This window comes from Podarcis filfolensis (assembly GCF_964270895.1).
Source record: "Podarcis filfolensis genome assembly, chromosome: 15".
Lineage (NCBI taxonomy): Eukaryota > Metazoa > Chordata > Lepidosauria > Squamata > Lacertidae > Podarcis > Podarcis filfolensis.
The window spans coordinates 29,030,013-29,053,919 of NC_139618.1; the positions used below are offsets into that span (position 1 = coordinate 29,030,013).

The following is a 23,907-nucleotide window of genomic DNA, read 5'->3' on the forward strand; positions in this document are numbered from 1 at the left end:
ATGGAGAGGGAACATGTCTTTCAGGGGAGCCCCAGCAGCGTCCCATGTGCACATTTTAAAGAGAAATATCCCCTGTAATATCTTATACAGGTGGTAATTATGCAACACCCGAAAGAACAAGGCAGAGCTACAGAACAAAAGTGCAGGAGAGTGGCCCAGACAGGTGGTTTTCTAAATATTTTGGGCGGAACTGCTCAATGTCTTCTGGGAAGTTTCTGTTAAATGCACAAGATGTACACTCCTTTAACTCCAGAAGTTAGGGGCTGAAACTTAATTTTTGCTAATTTCTTCAGTGAAGGGTCTTAAAAATATGTTTTTGGGTGTGAGGAATTCAAATCTGCTATTATTTTCGTGACTGGACAACATTTAGCTTGGCAAGTCCAAGTTTGATGAAGAAGCACATGAACTGCTTTCGGAAAACCAAAGAATTTTATCTTCTGAAAATGACAGGTAATGCTAAATAATAATAATAATAATAATAATAATAATAATAATAATAATAATAATAATTTAAAAAAAAACTGCAAGTACTTGGCAATCATTTTTAATGATTTCTATGTGATTTTACACACATTTTACTAACCAAGCAAAACTAAACGAAATATGTTTCGAGTTCCCAATACAACATTTTAGCACCCTTCATTTTTGGAATTTGAAGGTTGAAAAATTCAGCACGCCCTAGATTGGATGAGTCCTTTTTTAAATGGTTCTGGGAAATCTCAATAATGGGAGATAACAATAACTAACTATTTTGGACTATGGGGGGTTGGCTGGAGCAGCAGCTCTGGGCATGAGGTCCCAGCACACAAAGCTTCCCTGGGCAGGGTTTGCCTCTTCACCTCCCTCTCAGCCTCCTTCCGTAGTAAGGAGAGATTGCCATCAAACTCTGCGCTGTTAGCAGGGTAAGGTGGGAGAAAGGCAGAAACAAGCAGAGCTGCTAAGGCAAGGGCTCACTTCCCCCTGCAAGTTCAGGAGGCTGCAAAAGCCTGCACCCTTGGGGCTTTGCTGAAGCCCCCCCCCAGAAACTGGGCACCCACAGAGGTCCTTTTACCTCTCGCAGAGCTGTAGAGGCCTTGGGGAAGCCGGAGCCACCAGTCAGCACCCGGTACCGTCTCTCTAGCGCAAGGAGGGTCTCCTTCTCCTACCACAGGGAAGGAAAAGGGAGAAGCTTGTTGGGGTGCTTCCAGCCATACCACCCAGCCTCCAGCTCCCTTTCCCCTATGGCACAGTGCCTAGGGGAGAGCCATGCCCTGCCCCATGTCAATAAGCCAGGTCCCACCTAACCTTACCCCTATGGGGGAATGGTTCTGGCAGGACAGAAGCCCCACCCCAGGTGGCCCTGCCCTGCCTCGCCCAGCTCTGCCAGATGCCCTCCTTGCCAGGCGGTACCTTCTGCAGCATCTGCAAGGTGGTGGCTTTCTCCTTGCCCAGCCGGTCAGCCTCCTGAGCAGCCTGCAGCCTGATCTGGTTGGCTTGACTCTCCAGCGCTGCCAGGCGTTCCTGCAGGGAAACAAAAAGAGCGGGGTTGGGGGCTGAGCAAGTGCCACGTGGCCAGTGCCCCCCAGTTCAAAGGGCTTCCTTCTCCGCTCTCGCCCACCCACCTTCCTCCGTGCCACGCTGCGGTGGCTCTCGGCTTTGCTGTGCAGGATCTGCTGGCTGAGCATCTCGCGTTCCTCCTCCAGGCGGCTCTCCTTCTCCAGGTGCTGGAACTCCAGGTCTTCAAACAGCTTCGTCTCCGTCTCCAGGGCCTCCGCTTCCTGCAGCAAGGACACAGCGGCTCAGCTGGGACTCGGGGAAGGCGGCTGGCTTGGGCAGGGGGGAAGGAACATTGGTCCATCTAGCTCAGCAAGGATTTCCAGGGGGTTTTGCTCCTGGAGCTTCTGCAGGGGATTGGACCTAGGACCTTCTATGTGCATCCGGTCCAAGCCTTCCAGAGGGTCACTGGGCAGGTGGGACAAGGGTCCAAAGGCTGCAGAGTCAGCAGAGGCAACCTGAAGGACAGGGCTGCTCTGGCTCTCCTCTGCAAGCAAACCCTTGCAAAAAAAACCCAAAATGCCGGAAGGTGAGCTCTTTTTTAATCAAAAGGACACATAACCAGCAAAACGGTTCAAGGAGGAAAGTAGCCTGAGGGGCATTCAGGAGCTGTCAGCCTCCTGGAGACTCCTCTGGTGCCAGCAGGAGCCATGAGAAAGGGGTGTAGGGTGGGTTTCTTGAGGAGCTGCTGGGCCTTGGCAACCCTTGCTCCCTGCCAGGATGGGCTCAGCTTCATTCCAGTCTTAGCCCCTTCGTGCTCCGCAAAGAGGGCTCAAGGAGAGGAGGGCCCCCACCCATGATCTGAGCTCCCTCTTCCGGAAAAGCCATCCTCCCAAGAGCTGCCAGGGCGCCAGGCCCTGCTGTTGTGCCCCACCAACCCAAGCCAGCCTGCCATGCTTACCCTCAGCCAGGCGCTGACCCCGGCTGCAGGCGGGGAGATGGTGGGGGGCAAGGGAGGAGACACTGACCCTTTGCATCTGGTCCTGCAACTGCTCCCTCATTGACTCAGGGCAGTTATCAAGCTGGCGCTTGAGCTCAGAGTATAGTGCCCGCAGTCGCTCAAGTTCCTTCCTTTCAGCATCAACCTTTGCCCTCTCCTGAATCCGGGAGAAAACAACACACACGGAAGAGAGAGAGAGAAAGAGAGAGAAAACACACTTCTCAAGAGCAGGCCATGCAAAGCAAGGGGGCAGGAGGTTAGCAAGGGGGCTCAAACTCTAACAGGGTTACCGGGCAGCTACTGGGAACCTCAGTCTTGTGTCTCAAAGTCACCATGTGCCCAAAGGGCAGTCTTGGCCACCCACAAGTCCTCTCCGGCCAATTACTGGCCTGCCCAGAAGAGTCCACCATGTCAGCTGCCGCAAAGATCTCTAGAGATACTCAGGAGTCCAGGAAATGGACATTTTCAGGATGAGACACACACCCTCCCTCCAGCCCCCTCCCAGCCACCCCAGAGTTGACTCATGACATACAAGCATTGCTATGTTTGAGACACAAAACTAGGCTCACACCTCTCTGGAGTTAGTGCAGCACCGTTTCCTAGGGGCTCTGGGCACTTTGGGGTACATGTCAGTGAGTCAGTTGGCAGCAGGAGAGGGGCACCAGGCCCACACTGGGGGCAGCAAGCGCCTTGCCACCCGTGGCCAGGGCTGCATGCCGGATCTGACTTCACAGGCGTCCACAGAATGTGGCAGGGGCACACAATAAAAGCCAATAGAATGTATCATCCAGTTTTCCTTGGGGCAGAATCTCAGGATCACCGGCAGAGGAAGAGGCGTGCGGGGGGAGCGCACTGCTCCCAGCAGCGCTATCCCGATGGGGTGCCATTGTGGCTGACCCCCCCCCGCCCGCGCTGGGTGCCACGCCCCCAGGACACGCACCATGCCCCTGGGACACGTGCCAGCCCCGCCCCCGCCTACTCTCCGCCCCCTCCCGTTGGTGCCGGAGCATGAAGCTCCACCACTGCTCAGGGAGGGTGGGTGAGTGTCAGTTGCCACTTTTCAATTCTGAGTCAGCTTGCCTAGGCGTCACGCCCTGGCACTCCATCCACACAGACTGTCCTATGCAGTATTGATCCCCACCCCCTGCCTTTGGTCCTCACGACCCTGTGAAATTAGATCACTTGCACAGCCCTCAAAGTTTCCACGTCGCCCTGAGTTTTTATAGTGCATTTAGTGTGCCAGCAGTAGACTGGGTGGTTCTCCACTGTCCTTAAGGAATAATCCAAAGCTGGGGAGGCCTACACACCGGGAAACAGAACAGCAAGACCTGAGTCCGCCTTCAACAGCATCAGCAGTTGTGCATCCAAATCCGCAGTTGTGCATTAACAAACCTGCAAGTTTCCCCGCAGCTAGACTGAAGTGCTGAAGAGCACCCTGCCTGTTGGGGGGCAGCTGGGATGGGCACCCGCATGGGGGAGAGGGAGGGCACTGCAGAGCTCCTTGAAGGCACCCAAGCCCCCTCAGCCCCCCCCAGCTCCCCAGGAGGTGCCAAGGCTAGGCCCTGGAGCCGTGTCCCTGCCAGGCAGCCTCCGATGGGGTGGGATGTTTGTACACATGCAATAGACCCTCCCTCCTCCTCCTCCTCCGCCTGTCTTTTGGGCTTCAGCCATGCTCCGCCTCACTGTCTCAGTTAGGGTGGCCCACCAGCAAGATGCAGGCAGGCAGGCATCCAAGCAATCAGAGTCAGAGAGAGAAAGAGAGACAGAGAGAGAATGGAGAGAGGGTTAGAGCTGGTTAGTGCGAGGCGGGGGGTTAGTGGCAGCGCTTCGCAAGGTGTGTGCGTCCCCTCGGGCTCCCTGCGGGAGCAAAGGTTTGAGAAAGGCTGGGAATCAGCAGCCCCCAAACAAGCACCTGGGGGGCTAAATGCCAGGGAGTCCAGGGGCATGGTGGGAATCCCAGGGGCAACTTGCTTCCATCCACAGCCAGCCAAGGTGCTGGTCTGGAGCTGCCTGTCTTGCAGGCAAACATCTTCTTAATGCCTCTGGTCTGGAAAGATGAATTGGGGCAAGGAAGGGCCCAGCCCTGAGCAGCGCCAGGGAGATGGATGCAAACAGCACTGCCTGGGCTTGAGAAGAGACACCTCAGACACCAAAGCTTGGAAAGGGAGGGCTCCACTCAGGAGCCCCAAGCAGTTTTCCAGCTTGCCACCAAGCACCAAGAGGAACCACCTTGAGTTCAGCTCCCGAGCGAGTCACCTCGGCTTGAAAACCCAGCAGAGAGGCGAGGGAAAGTGCCAGGGCAGCTTTGGCAACCCAGTTCCCCCCAGTGTAGTGTCCTTGGGGGCGGGGGGTGAGGAACAGAGCAGCCAAGCTGGGCGGAGCAGGGCCAGCCCAAGCCGAGGGCCACATATGGCCTGGTTGTGCCTCCCCAAAGGGTGACCGGGTGGCACTGGGGCAGCCAAGATGCCTCGGGCGCCAGCCATTTACCTTGTCCCGGTGGATGGCGGCGTCCAGACCAGACATGCGCTCCTGCAACTGCTGCACTGCCTTCTGCTCCTGCTGCAGCTGGATCAGCTCGGCCTCCCGCTCGCCTTGCAGGAGGGCCCGCTCCATCTCCGCCTGGGCGAGAGACAAGGAGCCCCATCATGCTAAGACTCAGAGCCCAGGCCTCTCTCTGCAGGAGGAGCCATCGGGAGGTGGGGGTGAGTTAGAGGCCCCCCTGAGCTCCAGCAACTCTTCATTCATGAATGAAGTCTAGGACTGGGCCCCTCCTGGGCTCTGCCCTGCCCATCAGCATGACCAAACGAGGCACAGCCAAGAGGAAGGAACTCTACCCTTTGCCCTCATCCCTGCCTAACCTCCCGGGCTGTTTCCTGCAGCTGCTGCTCCAGCTCCTTAGCTCGGCTCTTCAACTGATCAACGCTGGCCAGGACACGGGTGCGCTCCTCCTCCAGCAGGGCCGCCTCCTGGCTGGCTTTGGTGCTGGGTGGCTCTTCGTGCTGCGGAGGGTTTGGAAAAATCAGCAAAGAGGGTAGCCTAATTAGAAGACTAATTTGACACCGGGCACAAAATAAAGCTGATGCAAGAAAACCTCATGTGTCCTTGATGACTAGGCCTCCCTGCTGCATGTATAGCATAAGCTGACATGTTTAAAGAAAAAGGGAGAGAATGCTCCTCTCGGGTCTTTAAAACCATAGAGAATTTAATAAGAACAACATAAAGCAGGGGTCAGCAAACCTTTTCAGCAGGGGGCCAGTCCACTGTCCCTCAGACCTTGTGGGGGACCTTTTTTGGGAGGGGGATGAACGAATTCCCAAGCCTCACAAATAACCCAGAGATGCATTTTAAATAAAAGGACACATTCTACTCATGTAAAAACACACTGATTCCTGGACCGTCTATGGGCTGGATTTAGAACGTGTTTGGGCCTGATCCAGCCCCTGGGCCTTAGTTTGCCTACCCATTACATAAAGGATTGCCATATTGGTATCTTCAGGCTAGTTGCATCAAGGAAGCCTTGAAAGGGCGTTTATTAATTCTCCTTTCAGTCATTCTTTGTATTATATTGCTATGTTGTGGTGTTCAGTGCTTGCCAATGTTAATAGTCTAGTAAATATGTCCAAGAGGGACTATGTCTTGGTAGATTAACGACTTTGATAAAGTGGGATTATAAACCTTGGAAAGGTTATAATCAAAGGGGGGAATAATGAAAAAAAATCAGTGACCCCAGGTGTATATTTTTTATTTTAATCATGTTTCAATATTAAGTACATTTAACCTTTGGCTAGAATGCATCCATGAATGATTCCCGCATGTCTGCATTTTGTGACTCTCATGCCTCATTCCTAGGCTGCATTCCATCTCTCCTATCTTACCCTGAAAGTGGCACAAACGGCAGGATGTTTTCCTATGTCTGTTGTGAGTTAGCACTGGCATCTCCTTGAGAGGTTCCAAGGACAGGCATGGGAAAGGAATGTCAACAGCCCCCACTGAATAGTTAGGACCAAATGGTTTGGGACACCCCAGGAAAGTTGATTACCAGTGTGAGGTCAAGTATCTTTATATCCCATGACCTGTAACCTTTTTTGAGGTATGTAGAAGAATGCTTGATGTTTATGACTCCTTGTTTGCTGTGCTTGAAATCCTGCATAAGTTTTGTTACGAATTTGCTCTGGGCAGTCCTCCTAACTAGCATCAGGTAGGTAGCCGTGTTGGTGTATCTGAAGAAGTGTGCATGCACACGAAAGCTCATACCAGAACATACTTAGTTGGTCTCTAAGGTGCTACTGGACAATTTTTTTATTTATTTCTCCTAACTAGCAGTTCTGCTAAGAGCCTGTCCTATTGCAATAGCTCTAATAAACTGGATCTGCTGAAGCTTGCTTCTAATTCTCTTGGTTCCATATGTTCTGTTTAATAGGTGTTCCCTGTGTAAGAAACAGGTGGGGTAGAAATAATTTCATACCATTCCTTAATGATCTGCAATCAAAATGAGCAGATAATAGCAAAGGTTGCTAGGTTCAAAGCAGGGGCAATCAGAATAAGGGCCACTAACTGACAGCTGATTCAGGACTTTAAATTGTGCTCTTATATCAAATTTCCTTTCCTGCGTATACTGTAATGTTTTATTGTTGCTTTGGCCATTGGCTAATGTGAATAAAGTTTTATCTAAAATTCATACCACAACGCCAGCCATGAACTCTGTTAGCCAGAGGTATCCCAGACACACTGGGGGTGGGACAGGCATATAATTCTTCTCCCCAAAGAGATGGAGGAATGCACAAGCCACTCTTTCCTCTCTGAGTCTACCAAGTTTACATGCCAAGTCAGCTGCCCTCAACCTGTTGTGGGACTCCAACTCCCATCATCCCCAGCCAGCCTGGTCAGGGAAGATGGCAGCTGTATTCCAAAAAAAGTGACAGTGGAAAGTGGAAAGTGCCAGTTTGGGGAGCAAAGGAGGACTCCACCCAGGGCAGTCCCTTATGCTCCTCCTTGTCCTCCCAGCTCCAAGCATGGCCCTCTCACCTCCTGGCCAGCACTCTCTGTGCTGCTGCTTTCCTCTTTCAGGTGGTCCTCATCCGAGCGCTCCAAGCTCTCCCTCTCCCGCAGGCCCAGGGTTCCCACCAGCTGCTCCTTCGCTCGTCCAAGACTGATGGAGCCCTTGGAGGGCCTCCTTCCCGGCTGGCCAGCACCCTCGGCAGCAGCGCTGGGGAAGGTGTGCTCCTGGCCCGGATCGCCATCGCTGTGAGTGTACTCGGCACACAGGCTCAGGATAGTCTCCAGCCGCTGCCGCTCCTAAGCAAAGGGCAGAGGGGTGAAAGGAAAGCTGTCAGTATCAGCATCCCAGAGCATCCCAAGGCTTTCAGTGCTCTGGCAGGAGCCACAGCTGACCCCACCCCACCCTGGCTCCCTCCAGCCTCTTGGCTCTTGTGGTTGGCCGGTTCCCCAACCACTGGCTTTCCCCAGCCTTTTCACAAGGGAAAAGTGAGAACGTAGCATTTCGTGTTTTTGGCCAACCTGTTCAGTGTCTTATCACGCAGCTGCTTCGGTAAGCACAGACCAAAGCTGGCGAAAGACATTCTGGTGCGTGAGCAAAGAAGACCCAAAGGCATTTTGCAAGCACGGACTCCAGCTAGCCTGAGACAATATCTGCCACTGTCTCTCATGTCTTGTTACGCTGCCGTTTCTACAGGGATATATGCTCGGTATTTATCACTCCTGTTATACAAAAGTCTCCAAATGGGTCCGAACTTCAACGTCTAAAATTACTGGTAGAGGACAAGGATCTAGAGATCACGCTAAGGGTGGCCAAATTCTGTGCCATAAAACTTAGGGAACAAGCTGTACTACCAAAATGATGAAGGTTTCAAATGACAATTTTAGGTTATATTTTAGTGATCAAGATTTAATATATATTTTTAAACTGCCGCTATATCTGAATTGTCTCTGTTATATTCAACTGCAATTCAATGTATTCCTGTTGTGTTTTATGATTTTCCTGATATTGTAAGTGAGCTGGAACTGGTCTGTGACCGTAATAATAAAATTCTAAACAATATCTGCCAGGAAGGTCTTGGAGCTCCTATGTTCATTGCAGCAGAAGGAAAGAAGGGGAGGAGAAACACACCCAGAGAGAGAGGCTTCCCTCTCCCTCTCATACCACAAGAACTGGGGTGTCATCTCATGAAACCGAGTGGCTGGAAACTCAAGGCCAATGAAATCCTGCCCTGGGATCCTCTGGAAGGCAGAGAGGGTAGGGCAGAAATACTACAGACAGAAAGGGGAGAGCCGTGGTCCTTCTGTCCTTCTGGTGGGCAGAAACTCAGATATTTAAGCAATGTGCCAAACAGCACCTTAAACCTAGGTTACGGTCGCCACAATGTCTATTCACCTTGGGGGTTGCTTCCAACGCTACAGCTCTATGATTCTATGATCCCAACTACATTGCTTGACTGTAGCTTACTCCATTCACTTGTCCCAGTATGCAAGGAAGAGAAACACACACAGCGGACATGGAAATGGTATTAACCTAGACCAAGGTTTTGAAAACTGCGGCTCCCAACCTGGAGCCCAGAAATCTCCACATAGTCGCAACTGGACTCGCGCCAGTAGCAAAACGTACCTGGCACCTCGGGGTGGGATTACCATGGGAAAGAATAGGGTAGACTAAGTGGAACCACTCAGGTCTGGTCCAACTGCTGCAGCTAGCAATTGGACTTTTTATTTATTGAAAGCCTTCACACAGCAGCTTACAATATTCATCTGACATTAATGCAATTTGAAAATTAAGGCTTGTATGAGCCCTTCTATCTGAGCCCTATCACAGAGATCTTTCAGAGAAGTGCTAACAGCTATATGCGTCCCTCCCTGCCCCCATGCTACAGATGCCCGACCGGCCTCCTCCAGCAGTTGGGTATTCCGTGTCGCTGCTGCTCCCATGCAGGCACCTTTACTTTTGACCTTCAGGTGCCTCGTGAAGATCTTTTTATGCCAACAGACCCGTGCATCTGTTTTCTTGAGCAGCCAGTCATTTTAATGATCATATATATAAAACTGTATGAAAGGTAAAGGACCCCTGACAGTTAAGTCCAATCGCAAACGACTCTGGGGTTGCGGCACTCATCTCGCTTTACTGACAGAGGGCGTTTGTCTGCAGACCGTTTTTCTGGGTCATGTGGCTGGCATGACTAAGCCACTTCTGGCGAACCAGAGCAGCGCACGGAAACACCGTTTACCTTCCCGCTGGAGCGGTACCTATTTATCTACTTGCACTTTGATGTGCTTTTGAACTGCTAGGTTGGCAGGAGCAGGGACTGAGCAACGGGAACTCACCCCGTTGCGGGGATTCGAACGGCTAACCTTCAGATCGGCAAGCCCTAGGCTCTGTGGTTTAGACCACAGCGCCACCCGCATCCCATAAAATTGTATACTGTCCTGCTATATGGTGCGGATTGATGGTATATAAAATACTTTCAAGCAAGCAAACAAGCATCTGATTCGGCGAATGAAACAATAAAGCCAGCAGCTACCTATAACAGGATTCCAAGGAAATTAAAAGAGCCTCCCCAAGCAGGAAGATGGTCAGAGCAGGGAGGGCTCAGGAAACTTCCATACGGAGCTGCCTGTACAATGGCAGCAGCTGCCCTGAGGAAAGAAAGCCTTTCTCCTGCTCTTGTGCAAGGAGCCACATCATAGGGTTCTGAAGGCTCCACAGGTGTGCTTTCGGAGTATGTCCCCTTGAGGAGCCTGATACACCTTGACTCAAGGCTGGGCCACCTCAACAGGGCTACAACAGGTGCCCTTTAGAACTGGCAGAGAGAGAAGCCAACCACCAGCAAGAAGGAGGAGTTTGGCACCCTTGGGCCTCATCCAGCCCACTGGGAGAAGGGCCTCACTTGCCTATGCACCTTTTCACTCCTGCACAGGTGTCCAGGTCAGCTGCTAACCAATGAAAGACAGAAGAGGCGTTGCAGGTGGGGGCAACGGGGGGGGGGGGGAGGAGAAAGAGAGGCTGAAGGAAACCAGGCAAGCGCCAGAAACTGCCAAGGAGAAGCTCTGCCACTTTCCCTCCAGGTCACAGTGAAATCCAAGTCTAAGGAGAGCACCCCCATTTTAGCTTGTATGTAGCCCAAGTGGGGGGAACACACAGGATCCTGTGCCAAGCTAAGCTTCACCAGGACTAGAGCAGGCTTTCGTGGGCAAACCCCAACACTCACCTCTCCCAGCTGCCCCCCCTTTTACAAGAGATCAAAGCAAATTCTGTCCTGGGAGAACAGCCCCCAATCAATCCCCACCCCTGCCGCTGCTTCGGCTGTGCAGAGCGCCAAGTGGGATGGAGAGGCGAGCAGCGTGCAACATGCACACAGGCTTACGGTACTCACAGTGAGGTCCAGAGTGACTCTCATCTCACAGACACATCCCTCTAGGCCTTTCACAGGCAAGGAACACAAACACCTCCAGCCTCCGACAACAAAGTCGAGAACCAAAAAAGACGCTCCCCGCTTACCCCGGCACGTGACCAGGCTAATGGCAGGGTGCGGGCCCAGCAGCAACAGCCTCTCCCCCCCCCCCCACCTCCCCGCCAGCCTATTTCTCCTCTGTGAATCACACAAGCTGTGCAAACAAGCAGTTGTGAGTCAGTGCCCAGCCACTGGCGAGACAACAGGCAACCTGCAGGGTGTAGCTGGGGGCTGGCACAGCAGCCCAAGGTGGCACGCTCCACCAGTCTGAGCCAGGCAGACACACAGCCAGTCCTGAGACCCAAGTCCAGCTGGGCAAAAAGGCTGCAGAGTTACCCTGGCTAGGAGCTGTGTGGTGCAGCTGGGCTCAGAGGCCGGGCAGAGGACCAGGCGCACAAAACACCCCACCCTGGTGTTAGCTCTGCCAGGGAGGGTCCCGCCCAGAGTCAACAGTTAAGGACATAAGAAGAGCCTTGCTGGATCCAGCCAATGGAGTATCCGGTTTTCACAGTGGCCAACCAGATGCCTGGGAATCCGCAAGCAGGATTCAAACACAAGAGCGCTCTCCCCTCCTGCCATTTCCAGCGACTGGCATTCAGAAGAACTGCTTCTTCCAACTGTGGTGGCAGAGCACAGCCATCATGGCTAGCAGCCACTCATAACCACGAATTTGTCTAATCCTCTTTTAAAGACTATCATTGCCTCCTGGGGGAGGGAGTTCCATAGTTTAAATGCGCTCTGCATGAAAAAATGCTTTCTCTCATCGGAGTGCATTGGGGCCCCTTCTGTGCCATTCCCGGGGAGCACTGGAGCCCGTGATGGGCAACATCCGAATGTTTGGTTAGGAGGTGCTTATCACCAGATAGGAACCGCAAGAGTTAACTGAAGGCAGGCGGAGCATAAAACAAAGCGACAAATGCCAAACGGAGCATGCTCAGTCTGGGCCGCATGGGAAAATCCCAGAGAATGCACCGTTTCAGGCCTGGGGGTTACAAGCCAACTCCCCCCATTCTCAGCTCCACCTCACCCCTCATCCCAGAGCCAGGTGTGCCTTGGGGGAAAAGCTTGTTGTTCATCTGCAGGGGACCACAACCCACACATTCCTGCCTCACTTCCCCAGGCAGACACTCTTGCAAAGGGGTCTGACTCCCCCGTGTTTGTACAGAAACTGTTCCACGCAGCTATTTCTGCCACCACCTTGCTACCTGCCTGACACACAGGCTGATTTTGCCCACCCCCTGATAACACATCTTGGTAACTGCAGCTCAAGGTTTGGGCAAGTGCGAAGCTGGAAATTCCAGAAATATCATTGACTTCCACCCCCATCCCCCTCAAACAATTAGCACCCCTAGTTGTTGGTTGCAAGGAAATGCATGTATTTCACTTAAGATTCTTAATGCTCCTGACAGGGCATCCCCCAACCTTCCCTTCTCTCTGGGGAACGGTTATTCCTTCAGCCTGCCCAGGATTCCCTCATTCATTCCACATCTAACATGTTAGAAACTCAGATATACAAGCTAATCGCCAAATGGCACCTTAAACCAAGGTCACAGCTGCCACATCGGTGGTGGATTTTTGAAAAAAAATATTAATATTATTCATTTCATTTCTCTACCGCTTTATATTTTAAAGAAAAAATCTCAAAGCAGTTTACAACACACTAAAACATCAAATACAACAAATTCAAGCTTCAAGAAAAATGCTTCGGTTCGTTCTTTAAGGTTCATTTTGCCTTCCCCTTATTTATTTACCTACTTAATTCTGCTGCCTCTCAACCAGAAGCACTGTAGGAAGCCAGTGTGGTCTAATGGTTAGAGTGTCGGACTAGGACCTGGGAGATCAGGGTTCAAATCGCCGCTCAGTCACAAAGCTCACTGAGTGATCCTGGAGTCAGTCACAGCCTCTTAACCTACCTCACCTGGTTGTTGTAGGAATTAACTGGGGGGGGGGTGAGCCATGCACTCCTTAGAGAAAAAAAGTGGAATAGAAATGCAGTATGCAAGCTCTTTTGTCTAGCTGCTCAAGAAAGCTGGAGAGGTCAGACAGATGGTGATGTCAGTCTGACCTCTCCAGATGTCTGGAAATATCCACCTGGTTGCAAAAGGTCCTGCACAAGTCGCAAAACACGCCTGGTACCTGGCTAATTTCTGACACTGCAGCCCAACCACCTCAGAGGCACCGGCAGACCCCCCTGTTATTACAGAAGTCCTTGTGCCCACTGCCTGAGCAGGTGCCCCACTCACCAGCCGCTCCATCTCCTGTTCCCGGAGCCGCTCCTGGCGCTGCCAGCGATGGTATTCCCTCAGCTCCCCCTCGTCGCCGCTGAGCTCCGAGATGCTGTGCTTGCGCTCCCGCAGGGGCCCCGGCGTCAGCTCCAGCCCCCCAGACAACTTCCGGTGCAGGCGGGGGCTCTGACGCGGCGAGGCTGAGGTCAGGGAGCCCAGGCTGTAGGCAGGGCTCAGGCCGGTTGCGTAGCTGGGCTTGCGTTGGCCGGGCTCCCGGGCGAGCAGGGTGGGCGAGGGGCTGCGTCCCCGCAGGCAGGAGAAAGAGGCAGACATAAGGTCCTCAATGGGCTCCCTCCGCCAGCCACAGGGGGCCTCACCGGCCTTGGCCTGCACTGGGGGGCCACCGTGTGGGGCTGGCGACACTGCCCGGCGGGACAAGGCGGGGCTGAGAGGAGGCAGCTCCCGCATGCTCTCCAGAGGCCGCCGGCTGAGTCGGGGGCTCTCGGGGGGCTGCAGGGCACGGCTCGATTGGCTGAGAGGCACAAACACAGCAGGCTCAGCCGGCGGGAAGCCTTTTCCCAGCCCTTGGCGGGAGGTGCCAGCAGATGTGTCCCGCGCTTCCCGGAAAGGGCTGGGAGGCCTCTCCTGTAGAGCCGTGGCCTTGGTCCGTGGGGTGGAGGGTGACTGGAATTTGGGGGCCAGGCGTGGGCTGGTGGGTGGCTGTACCCGAGGGCTGCCCGGCAGGGTCTCGCTCAGGCCAGCGGGCAATGCAGGTGGAGGGGAGCTGCGTGGGCCCGGGCGGGGGCTCTCCCCCGAGGGCCGGGCCCTGCGGCTGGGTGTGGGGCTCCGGGGACTCTCCTGTGTGGCCCTCCGAGCCGTCCGTGGGCTCCCCAGCCCCCGGGCCAGGTTTGGGCCTCCGGCGCTGCTCGGCAGGTCCAGGCTGGCCCCGCCGTGAGGAGTCAGCATGGTGTGGTTGAAACTAGAGGAGCGAACGGGCACCATGGGAGGCAGGGCAGGGCCCTGATCCTGGGTGCCAGGCGAGTGGCTGGCGCAGCTGCTGCTGCTTGCGGGAGAGGAGAGGGGAGAGAAGGGCGGGGAGGTGTTTTCGTAGCTGGATCCCACAGACATGGCGCCAGGGCTCTGGGGAGGCGACAGCAGGTAGCGCCCGCCCCTGCCATTCACGACGGAGGAGTCTGGCGACGGAGCGTTGCTGCGGCTGCTGGGGAGCTGCCTGGGAGTGCTGCCTTCCTCCTCCAGCACCAGGGAGTCCATGATGTCCTGCAAGTCCCGCTCGATGGAGCTGACCAATGCGCTGTGGCTGTGCCGGGAAGCCTTCGCCGTATCTTGATTGCCATTCAGAAGGCTCTGGGCCTCTGTGGAGAGAAAAGGCAAGGTGGGCTGGGGGTGCTCTTGACCCTCCACTGCTCCTGCTCCCACCCCACTGTTTCTGCAACTACTGCAGCTCCGTAACCCCACACATGTTGCCTATGAGCCATGCTCAACTTCTGCGGGCGGGAAACTTTTTTTCTGAAATCAAGGCTTATCAAATTCTCTGGACTCAAGTTCTGCATTGGCAGCTGAGACATCATCACCATCACCATTAATTAAATTTGTATAATTTAATTAATGCGTACCCTGGAAATGATTTCTTTCAGCTTCTGCCTTCTGGAAGAAGGTACAGGGTTATAAAGACTAGGACTAGTCACCAGAGAAACAGTTTCTACCCAAATGCGATTTTGGTTTTAAATGCATTATAAGGAGTCTGTATGGGAGTATATTATATTTAAAAATGGGGTATCAGAGCTTTAAGGGGGCTAACCAGGTTGGGATAACTGGGATGGCAGGCTTGTTGGGTTTTGAATGTCTTATGTAGATTTTTCAATTTCGTTGTTCTGTATGGGACAATGACAATAAAGATTATCATATCGTATATTAAATTTCTATATCCGCAGGTCTCAGGGTGGTTGCAACATAAGCTCACGATATAAAAACACAAAATACATAATAAAAACAAAAACAAAAAAGCAACCCAATAACACGACCCTCCTCAACACATTTTAAAAGGACATTGGATGTCAATCGGCCAAGGCAATGTTTTTGCCATGTGCCTAAAGTTGCATAATGAAGACAGCAGGTGAACTTCCTGGGGGAAAACATGCCACAGACAGGGGGCTACTGCAGAAAAGGCCCGTTCTCATGTTCTCCTCCAGACCTCTCATGGAGGAGGCACCCAAAGAAGGGCCTCACATTTCACATTTTGCAAGGAGCTGCAGGAATTCCAAACCACAGCACAGCAGAAGATTCCCCCACCCCAGACATAATATCCCTGGACAGGGAGCTGGGGGTACTCAACCCCCAACAACCCCATGGTTACGAAGGCCAAGGAAACATCAGCGGCAAAGGGCCATGTGGCTATTCCAAGTGACTGCAAGGATGGGGGGCTGTGCTGTGCCTCCCAGAAGCCCACCTAAACCTTGCCCTTGAAATTCTCCTACCTGCTGTGAGCCCATGCTGGGGTGCAGGGCTTCGCCCCACGCTGGGAATCATGCTTTTCATCCACTTCGCCTCAGCCGGGTGGTTGAACCGAAGGAAGGTCGACTGGCCCAGGCAGATCATACACCCTGAAAGAAAATGAGAAGACTGATGGGGAGGGGGAAGATTCACAGTGATCTCACAGACTGAGCAGGAAATCAACCCTATTAAAACATACTTTGGGGTCACACAGCAATCTCCCCTCTCCCTGCGCTTTGAACCCGCGTCCCACAGGGGTTGCAAAAAGGACTACCCTGCCTTGGGGCCTCTTCCAAACGGCTGGGGTTCAGATCTGACTGACCCTGCAAAGGGCCCAGTACCAAGGCAGCCCATTGTCACTTTCCAAGGACAGCGTCACAAGGGAGAGTCCAGCTGGGTCCCTTTTAATGGAGTTGCTGCAACGCATACAATATGATCTTGGAAGCATGTCAAAATTTATCTAGTGGGTGCCAGATGTTACATGGCAACAAGCTGTGGGCAGAAAAGGAACAGCAAAGGCCACGAAACGCAGAAATAGCTACTGGGAAGAGTTAAACCAGGAGTTGGGGGTGCATCTGTGGCTCTTGAGATGCTGTCAGGACTCCCAGCTCCCACCAGCCCTCAGCCAGCACGGCCAATGCCCAGGGATTATGGCAGCTCCAGTCTAGCAACATTTGGCGGTCCACAACTGTGACCCACCCTGAGTTAAAGGAATAGGACAAGACCAGCCTGGCCTGCAGGAGGCCAAATGAGGCCACCCTAAGAGCTGCAACCTGCTGACGGGGTTCAGATGCTGGGAAGCAAGCTGAGGTTAAATAATAGCAGCAACAGTTTCCACTGTGAATGCTGCGGGGGCCAAGCCTTGCACTCCCACTCCAGCCCAGCTGTCCAAGTCTGTGAGCAGCTCTGTGAATGACAGGGCAATGACAAGCTGCCTTGTGCACACAAAAGGTGTGGCGGGGGGTTCGTGCGCAGAGGCGGAGCAGCAGGATTCTATGCCTGCAGGGGCAGGATTCCAGCTCCCTGGCTGGCCGACAAGCCAGCTCCTGCCTGGAGCGCTGCTGTGGAATGTGCAGCAGCATTTGCGGAGAGCAAGGTGTGGAAAAGAAGAGGCCCGCCACACCCCCTCCTGCGCACTCGTCCTGACACCATTGGTGCACTTGCAGAGGTGCCGACTTTGCCCACCCAGCACCTGCCACAGAGGCCACCCTGCTTCTAAGGAGGGATTGGGACCTGTCCAGACAGAGAGCCAGGAGGGGCATTTCTTTATCTTACTTATGCAAAGGTTGGGTGGCTCGGCTGACATCCCACCCCAATGCAGACCCCCTGGCTTTCACCAGAAATTCACAACCCCCTTCTGGACCCCTTGATCATGCAGCAAAGCAGGCGGTAGAAGCAGCTTCTTTTGGGAAATGGGACAGAAAAAAAACTGGCACCAGCTGCTGCTCCTTTTGCAGTGGCGGCTGCCGGCTTCCTGGCCACAAGGAGAAAAACCCACAACTAATTCCGGTCTTGAGCTCCCCAAATGCCAGAGTCAAATCCCTCCGGACTCATCAGAGCCTGGCCAGGGCAGGCCCACACCACCCAGAGAAGACACACACATACACACACATATTCCTGGATTTCAGAAACTGCCGTGTTGGCAAGCACATTCCTGGCCATTTTTAAAACAAACCAAGGAAATTGAAGGTTACTAAAAACGGAGTCTTTGGGTGCTCCATAATAACCCTGAGCAACCCTTCCCCTGGCAGGACTGGATGCAAAGACAGCCGTGAGTTCAAGCCAGGAGCACCTTCCAGGCAGGTTGCACTTCCTCTGGGGTGCAGCTGCTGCTTTGTGTTAATCAGGTGCAGTCACATGGCTCCCAAGATCAAATGTGCAAACATCACAATCATCCCACCTCCCTCTTAATGGGATCGCATGTTTAGCTAATCCCAGGAGTCTGAACCACACAACCCTAATATCTGCTCCTTGCCACATGGGGAGCGGGGGAGTGTTCAGAAGCATCACTGCCCCCTACTGGAGACGCAGAGCATAGCCACAATGGCTACTAGCCATATTTAGGGCTATCCTCCATGAATTTGCCTAAGGCTCTTTTAAAGCCACTTAGGTTGTCGACAATCCCTGCCATGAGTCTGAGCGTTGAGAGAGGAATAAAAACTTTTCTCTCTCCACCTTCTCCATGCATTAGTTTATATACTTCTATCGTGTCACCTCTTATCTAAACTAAAAAGTTAGAATTACCCACACACACATAAAGAAGGAAAATGTTGGAAGAACAGAGCATTTTTCTCCAAGGACGGCCACCGTAAAGGTCAGTATGTCGAAATGTTCTCCAACTGGTTTCTGAATGCTGCCATCACTAATGTCTGATTTGTGTGTCTTTTTATTATTTTGTCTATCAAGTGCAGGAGGGCTTTGCTGGTTGGTAATAGAATAGAGGGCATTTTGGAGGAGCTGGCGAATAAACTCGATGTTATGGATCACGTTACTAGCCAGAATTCTGGAGAAGTGAAAATTGCTGCTCAATCCCTGCATGTTTCTCCCCCAGGGACAAAACTGGTGCTTCTGCACAGCCTCAAAAAGGACAACTTGACCAGCCACCCCCACAGCTCCAGAGGGGAGCTGCCAGGCTTATCTTACAATGCAGCAATGAATCTTGCAGCTCTGTGCGTGCGACACAATATGTCTCCTCTCAAGGAAAGGCCCGGGGAAGCATTGGTAGCGCCCGCCCCCCCACTCCTCCTTTAGGCAGGATGAAAGGAGGACTTGTGGGCAAGCTACTTCCCCAGGGGGTCAGCTAAAGCATCTCCTCCACTGGGCCGCCCAAATGACTTAAGTTATTCGGGCAACACAGACATGTACAAATTCAGAGTTCCCATCCCACCTTTCCTGGGTCCCCAAACGCTTCATACCAGTCAGGAGGCAGGAAAGATCACTCTGGGGAGAGGGAGGGAGAGAGGAGAGGAAACCATTCTGTCCTCTGTCCTGCCTGAACCCTGGGAAGAAGCGGAAGTACGTAAAAGCAGGAGCCTGCAAAAGAACAGGTGGCTGTCCTGCAGAGGAGGGAGGGGGGCAGTCTGTGCCTCGCTGCCATCCCTATACAAGGCACAGAATGTGGAACACAGCCAAGGAGGGGGAGGAAAGGGGCAGTCGGGAACGTCCCCAGGGCTTTGTGCCCCACCAAGCTCTGGTGCATTGGAGCACCAGAACTGCCACATGCCAAATCCCGCCCCCCGCCCCCCTCAAACAATCTGCTCTGTAAATCTCTCTGCTCCCCTCCCTCCTCGGCAGCATCGCTGGGCCTTTGTGCTGGGATCTCAGAGATAAATCACCCACGGCTGAGCTGCTCCCCATCTGGACTTCTGATCCCGATGGCTGCCTGGGAAAGGCACATATGGACCCTTCTCATTATAATGTCTATAGCAGTTCAACTATGCAGCAATAAATCATGGCCTCCACCTTGCTCACAACAACCGTGTAAGGTAGACCACGGACGTTCCTTTTTAAGGATAAACTGTGGCTGAAAACAGTTCCTTGCATGTCCTGCTGTTCATCTTCTGGTCCTGACAGGCTCACCGTCTAACTTTCAAGTCTGACCAATGTTATAGGGTTGAATGGATCCCCAGCACAGGACCACATAGCCCTGAAGAGACTTCGGTCAGGATGGCACAGAAAAAGCGACTAAGTTACCAGGAAACCTGATGTTTGGCGCAAGGCAGCCAGCAGATGCAAACATGCAAACCAGGGAATCGATCCCACCCATCCAGGGTGCAGGTGGGCTCCAAGCATCATTATCACCCCGTGGCAGCCCCTTGCCCTGCCCATTTTTGGCGACCTTCTGTACCTTGCTCCCTCAATTCTCAGAGACCCCTCAACAGAAGCCACACTCTGAGCGCAATCTGCTCCTCTTAGCCAGCGCGCCGCCCACTGGCCGGTGGCATAACTACCCAAGCATGGGGGGGGCATAAGAGAGGGAGGCGGTTGGACTCGTCCAGGGAAGGCCTGAGGGCCACGCGGCCCAGGCAAACCCCCTGGTCGCTTCCAAGACCATGTGATGCGCCCCCCTCCCGTCGGGTGCCACGTCTCCTGCGGGCAGCGGAGGCGGCAAAGAGCGCAAGGGCCGCCAGGCCTGGAGCAGGATCAGAAGCCGTCCCTCGGGGAAAGGGCAGAGGGGAGGCGCGCAAGGCGAGCCGAGCGGACTCGGAACCGGATTGCGGGCCCCAGCCTGCCTCGCTTCCCTGGGCCCGCCCAGCTTCTCTGCGCAGGCAGCGACAGCGCGTTACGCCGGGGGAGGGGACCGGCATCTGCGCCCGGCCAGGTCCAGCCGCCGGCGCCACTTTGGGGACTCCTAAAAATAGCGCCTGCGGCTGGAGCGCCTGTTGCAAGCCCGCCGAGGCCGGGGCGGCCGCCGCCTTTTCTCCCTCGCAAGGCACCGCGGCGACGAGGACGCGCCCCCGCCCCCGGCGCACTCACCTGCCCCCGACGTGCCGCCGCCGCCGCCGCCGCCTGCTCAGTGCGGCGCGCCCGATCCCGGTCTGGCCGCGCCTTTCGCGGTGCCAAGCCCGGCCCCAGCTGGCGGGGTCTATTCAGGGGGCGGCTCCTCGCCTGCTTCCGTCGCGCAGCCGGGCAGGGGAGATCGGGGAGGGGGCGCCGCTGAGGCGGACCTGGGGGGGTCTCGGTAGGAAGAGGGGGCGCAGCGACGGGACCCCTGGAGTTGGGGGGTGGATTGCGGCGAAGGCCCTTGCTCTGCAGGGCCGGGGTCGCTACCGGCGCTTCCCCCGGAGCAGCGCTTGGACGGCAGAAGGGCTGCGCCCTCGTCTGGCCACGAGGCGGCTGGCCGGGCTTTACTTCGCGCAGGTCGGTAGGGACAGAGACTGCCCGTCGAGGCTTGGCCGAAACGAGGCTGGGACTCGGGGGCCGCCCCCACTCGGAGGTCTCGCTAGTAGCAGCAGCCCTTTCGCTCGACTCAGCTCCGGCTGTGGGTGGGGGGTGTGGCAGCCATGATACTGGCCTGCCTTGCAGGCTTGTTGGGAAAGGTGCCCGAGAGAAAACCGGAGCCATGACCAGCTCAGAGCTGCGGAAAGGCGCCGCTCTCACCCGCTTTTATTCCGCCAATAAATTCTGTGCTGGTGGGTCCTTAAACAGTTTCAACGTCCCTTTGAAAGAAGCGGGCTCTAGGCGAAAAAAACAGCGCCAGACACCCCCCCAAAAAACCCTTTTTGTCTCCCCATTTAGGCTCTACACAATTTTGGACTCTTCTTTGCCGGCGGCTGCCAAATACAAGAGCATCGCAGCATTATTTTGAATGCCCTCTTTTCTTGTGGGGAGGGGGAGAAATCACCCCCTGCAGTGTGGACCTTGCCCACCCGCATCTGTACCGCTGAATGACACCATGCAGGAGCCAGGCTGCTTAAATTGTAGTATTTTCACTGTGACTTCCTCCAGATTCAGCTGATCAAGGAGTGTGATTTAATGAATTCTCCCTCCCAAAAAAATCAGTTTAGTTGCCTGAAGGGAGATAGTAGTGTGCCTGAACAGCTAGCTCACAAGCTCCCCGAGAGACAGTGTGGGTACAGCAGACATCAGACACCTATGGGAGAGGCTTGCTCTTATTGTGCACCTTAAGCTCCCTTGCAGGGCCATTGTGAAGTGAAAATGAGAGTGAGATGCACTGAGCCCTGAAAGAGGGGCAGGAGAAAAGGTTGACAGAGACAGAAAGCAAAGCAGCCACCTCTTCCCTTCACTGGAAAGGTCAAACCCTCACAAGGTGACCACTCTGGGGCACAAAAGGAGTGGGGCAGCAGGCTCCCCTATGGAGGCTCACCTGGTGCCTGCCTCAATGCAAGACCTCTTTTCACTTCCCCTGACTTTTATACCATTTGGTCCGTTTAAAACTCAGCTGGCTGCATGAAACTGCTCTTTTGTATGGTAGTGTTTTAAAGCTTGGTTTACATAGGTGTGCTTTTTAAGTTTTTTCAGCCGGTGGCGCTGTGGGTTAAACCACAGAGCCTAGGACTTGCCGAGGTTCGAATCCCCATAACGGGGTGAGCTCCCATTGCTCAGTCCCTGCTCCTGCCAACCTAGCAGTTCGAAAGCATGTAAATGTGCAAGTAGATAAATAGGTACCGCTCCAGCGGGAAGGTAAACGGTGTTTCCGTGTGCTGCTCTGGTTTGCCAGAAGTGGCTTAGTCATGCTGGCCACATGACCCGGAAGCTGTACGCCGGCTCCCTCGGCCAATAAAGCGAGATGAGCACCGCAACCCCAGAGTCGGTCACTACTGGACCTAATGGTCAGGGGTCCCTTTACCTTTTTAAGCCTCTCTGGAAACCTGCTGAAGATGGTGCCTGATGTCGGTGGTGGCATAAATAAAAAAGAAACAGTGCTTGGGAGAAAGAGAAGGTATCTCAAAAGAAGAACTGGAGAAGCCCAGTGCTTTGGATGGCCTGGACAAGCTGGCAGAAACTGAAGCCAAATCACCCCTGAAAAGCAAGAGTCCGCAGGCTAGTAGTAGCACAAGCCACCAGTTGTCTCTCCAGGAGGAAATTCTGGGCACAAGGTCTCCCCCCTGCTGCATGGACTGGGTCCAGCCTTTCCTCAAATGGAGTAAGGACCTCATTGGCGGAGGCTGCTGTCGGTTAGAAAGCATCTCCCACCCACCCCCAGGTTGGACAAAGGGACAGGAGCGATCCAAAGGCCAGGTTGTACCCCAGCTATGGCTAAAAAGGGCCAGAGTGAAACTCCCAGGGGCCCCCTGCCTTCAAATCTCTGGGTGCATCGGCCCCTGGGAGTTTCTGCCCCCTGCCAGGATCCCATTTTGGTCAGGGTGCACCTCAGCCTCCTAAGCTGCGATTTGGGATGAGCTTTCAAGGGACATGGCAATGATGTGCTTTGAACTAGGGCAGCCTTGGTGGGATTTGCTAGCATGGAAAATATAGGGCAACTGCAGGGTCCTTTGAAGGGTGATGGGCTGCTCTGGCTTGCTGCTGCTGCTGCCGTCCCTCCCACATGTGAGATCACAGTTTAGCAGCACAATGGGGGGGGGAGGAGAGGGGGGAGGCATCTATAAGAGCACATCTGTGTCTGCAGTCTGCTCGCTCTCTCCAGCCAGGCACAACAGGCTTCGGCCCACGCCTTGCGAAAGCATTTGTGTGTGTGTGTGTGGCTGGGATTGACTCAGTCATGGAGAGAAGTAGCTCAGCTATTTTCCTCTCTCTGCCCAGGGGAGTCCTCGGGGCTATTAATTTTTAAAATATTTTTAATGGGATTCTTTTTCCAGGGTCTGGGCGGGCAGGGGGGGTGGGAAAGAGAGTGATTCAGGCAGGAAACATGGAGTCTCTTGGAAAATCTGACACTGTGATCTTTGTATGAAAGGGCTGGCTGCTGCTGCACCCAGTGGTGTGTGGAGGAGCTCCCTAGAAAATGTGTGTGTTTAGGGCGGCAGAGGCGGGGGAAGTCCTTAAGGAGGTCACTAGTTCCAGATCCCCATTCTTTGCTCAATTCGCTTAACAGTTTCTTCAGTCCACAACAAAGCAGACACCGACCCCATCCCAAAGAGAAAATGAAAACGGGGAGGAGGAAATAAGGGACTGAATATTGGAGAAAGGGAATGGCAGTGCTATATCTAGGGGCTGGAACCAGCACGTGCTTAATGCCCAGATGTGGGTGCAAAATGGGAGCCTGTGCGTTAGCACCTTTCTGATGTAGGCATGTGGTTTTGCAGCCCCCTTTCAGGCAGGTGAGACCTCCTGGGGAGGCACCAAAGCTCTCCACTGTGGTCCGAGGCCAATGCAAAGAGTATGTTGGTTTTATTATTATTATTATTTATTATTATTATTATTTATTATTATTAAATAGCAAAGGCCCCAAGAGCAGGAAATTCTGTGTACAATGCTATAATGCATCCTGAACATCAGTTCAAAAACCAAATTGGGGCCATTGCATTACTAGGCACAAAGAGTGCATACTGTTTTGTGGTATTTTGGTGGGCCTAAACATTATTTTTTAATTTTCTTATGGACCAGTACGACTATGCTTTACTTTTTATGTGACCTGAACATGTCACTCGATGTGTCAAATAAATACTTTAAATCTCAAATTAGTCAGCCACGTTAACTTGCAACATCAGGTTAGATCACCATCATCAACAGCTGAAGAAAGCTGTTGCACTCCTGTCCTGCTTTTAGGCTTCCCACAAACATTTACTTGGTCACTGGGAGGAAGAAGGTGCTTAACTGG

The 23,907-nt window shown here is 53.6% G+C and overlaps 1 protein-coding gene across 30 annotated transcripts in view; it reads right to left on the bottom strand.

Moving 5' to 3' along the window:
• Positions 1-23,907, bottom strand: part of PHLDB1 (pleckstrin homology like domain family B member 1) — a 43,576-nt gene that overhangs the window by 10,014 nt on the left and 9,655 nt on the right. For 13 of the 30 annotated variants that reach the window (XM_083588271.1, XM_083588283.1, XM_083588276.1 and 10 more), the window contains exons 5-13: positions 15,653-15,778; positions 13,176-14,530; positions 7,499-7,768; positions 5,332-5,472; positions 4,961-5,092; positions 2,502-2,630; positions 1,602-1,757; positions 1,390-1,500; positions 1,052-1,141 (exon numbers count right to left, since the gene is read on the bottom strand). In XM_083588271.1, coding sequence (XP_083444397.1) covers positions 1,052-1,141; positions 1,390-1,500; positions 1,602-1,757; positions 2,502-2,630; positions 4,961-5,092; positions 5,332-5,472; positions 7,499-7,768; positions 13,176-14,530; positions 15,653-15,778 — 2,510 coding nt within the window. Of the gene's footprint in view, positions 1-1,051; positions 1,142-1,389; positions 1,501-1,601; positions 1,758-2,501; positions 2,631-4,960; positions 5,093-5,331; positions 5,473-7,498; positions 7,769-13,175; positions 14,531-15,652; positions 15,779-20,144; positions 20,487-23,907 lie in introns of those variants that run through there. The other 17 variants (XM_083588275.1, XM_083588286.1, XM_083588287.1 and 14 more) reach the window with 4 other exon arrangements.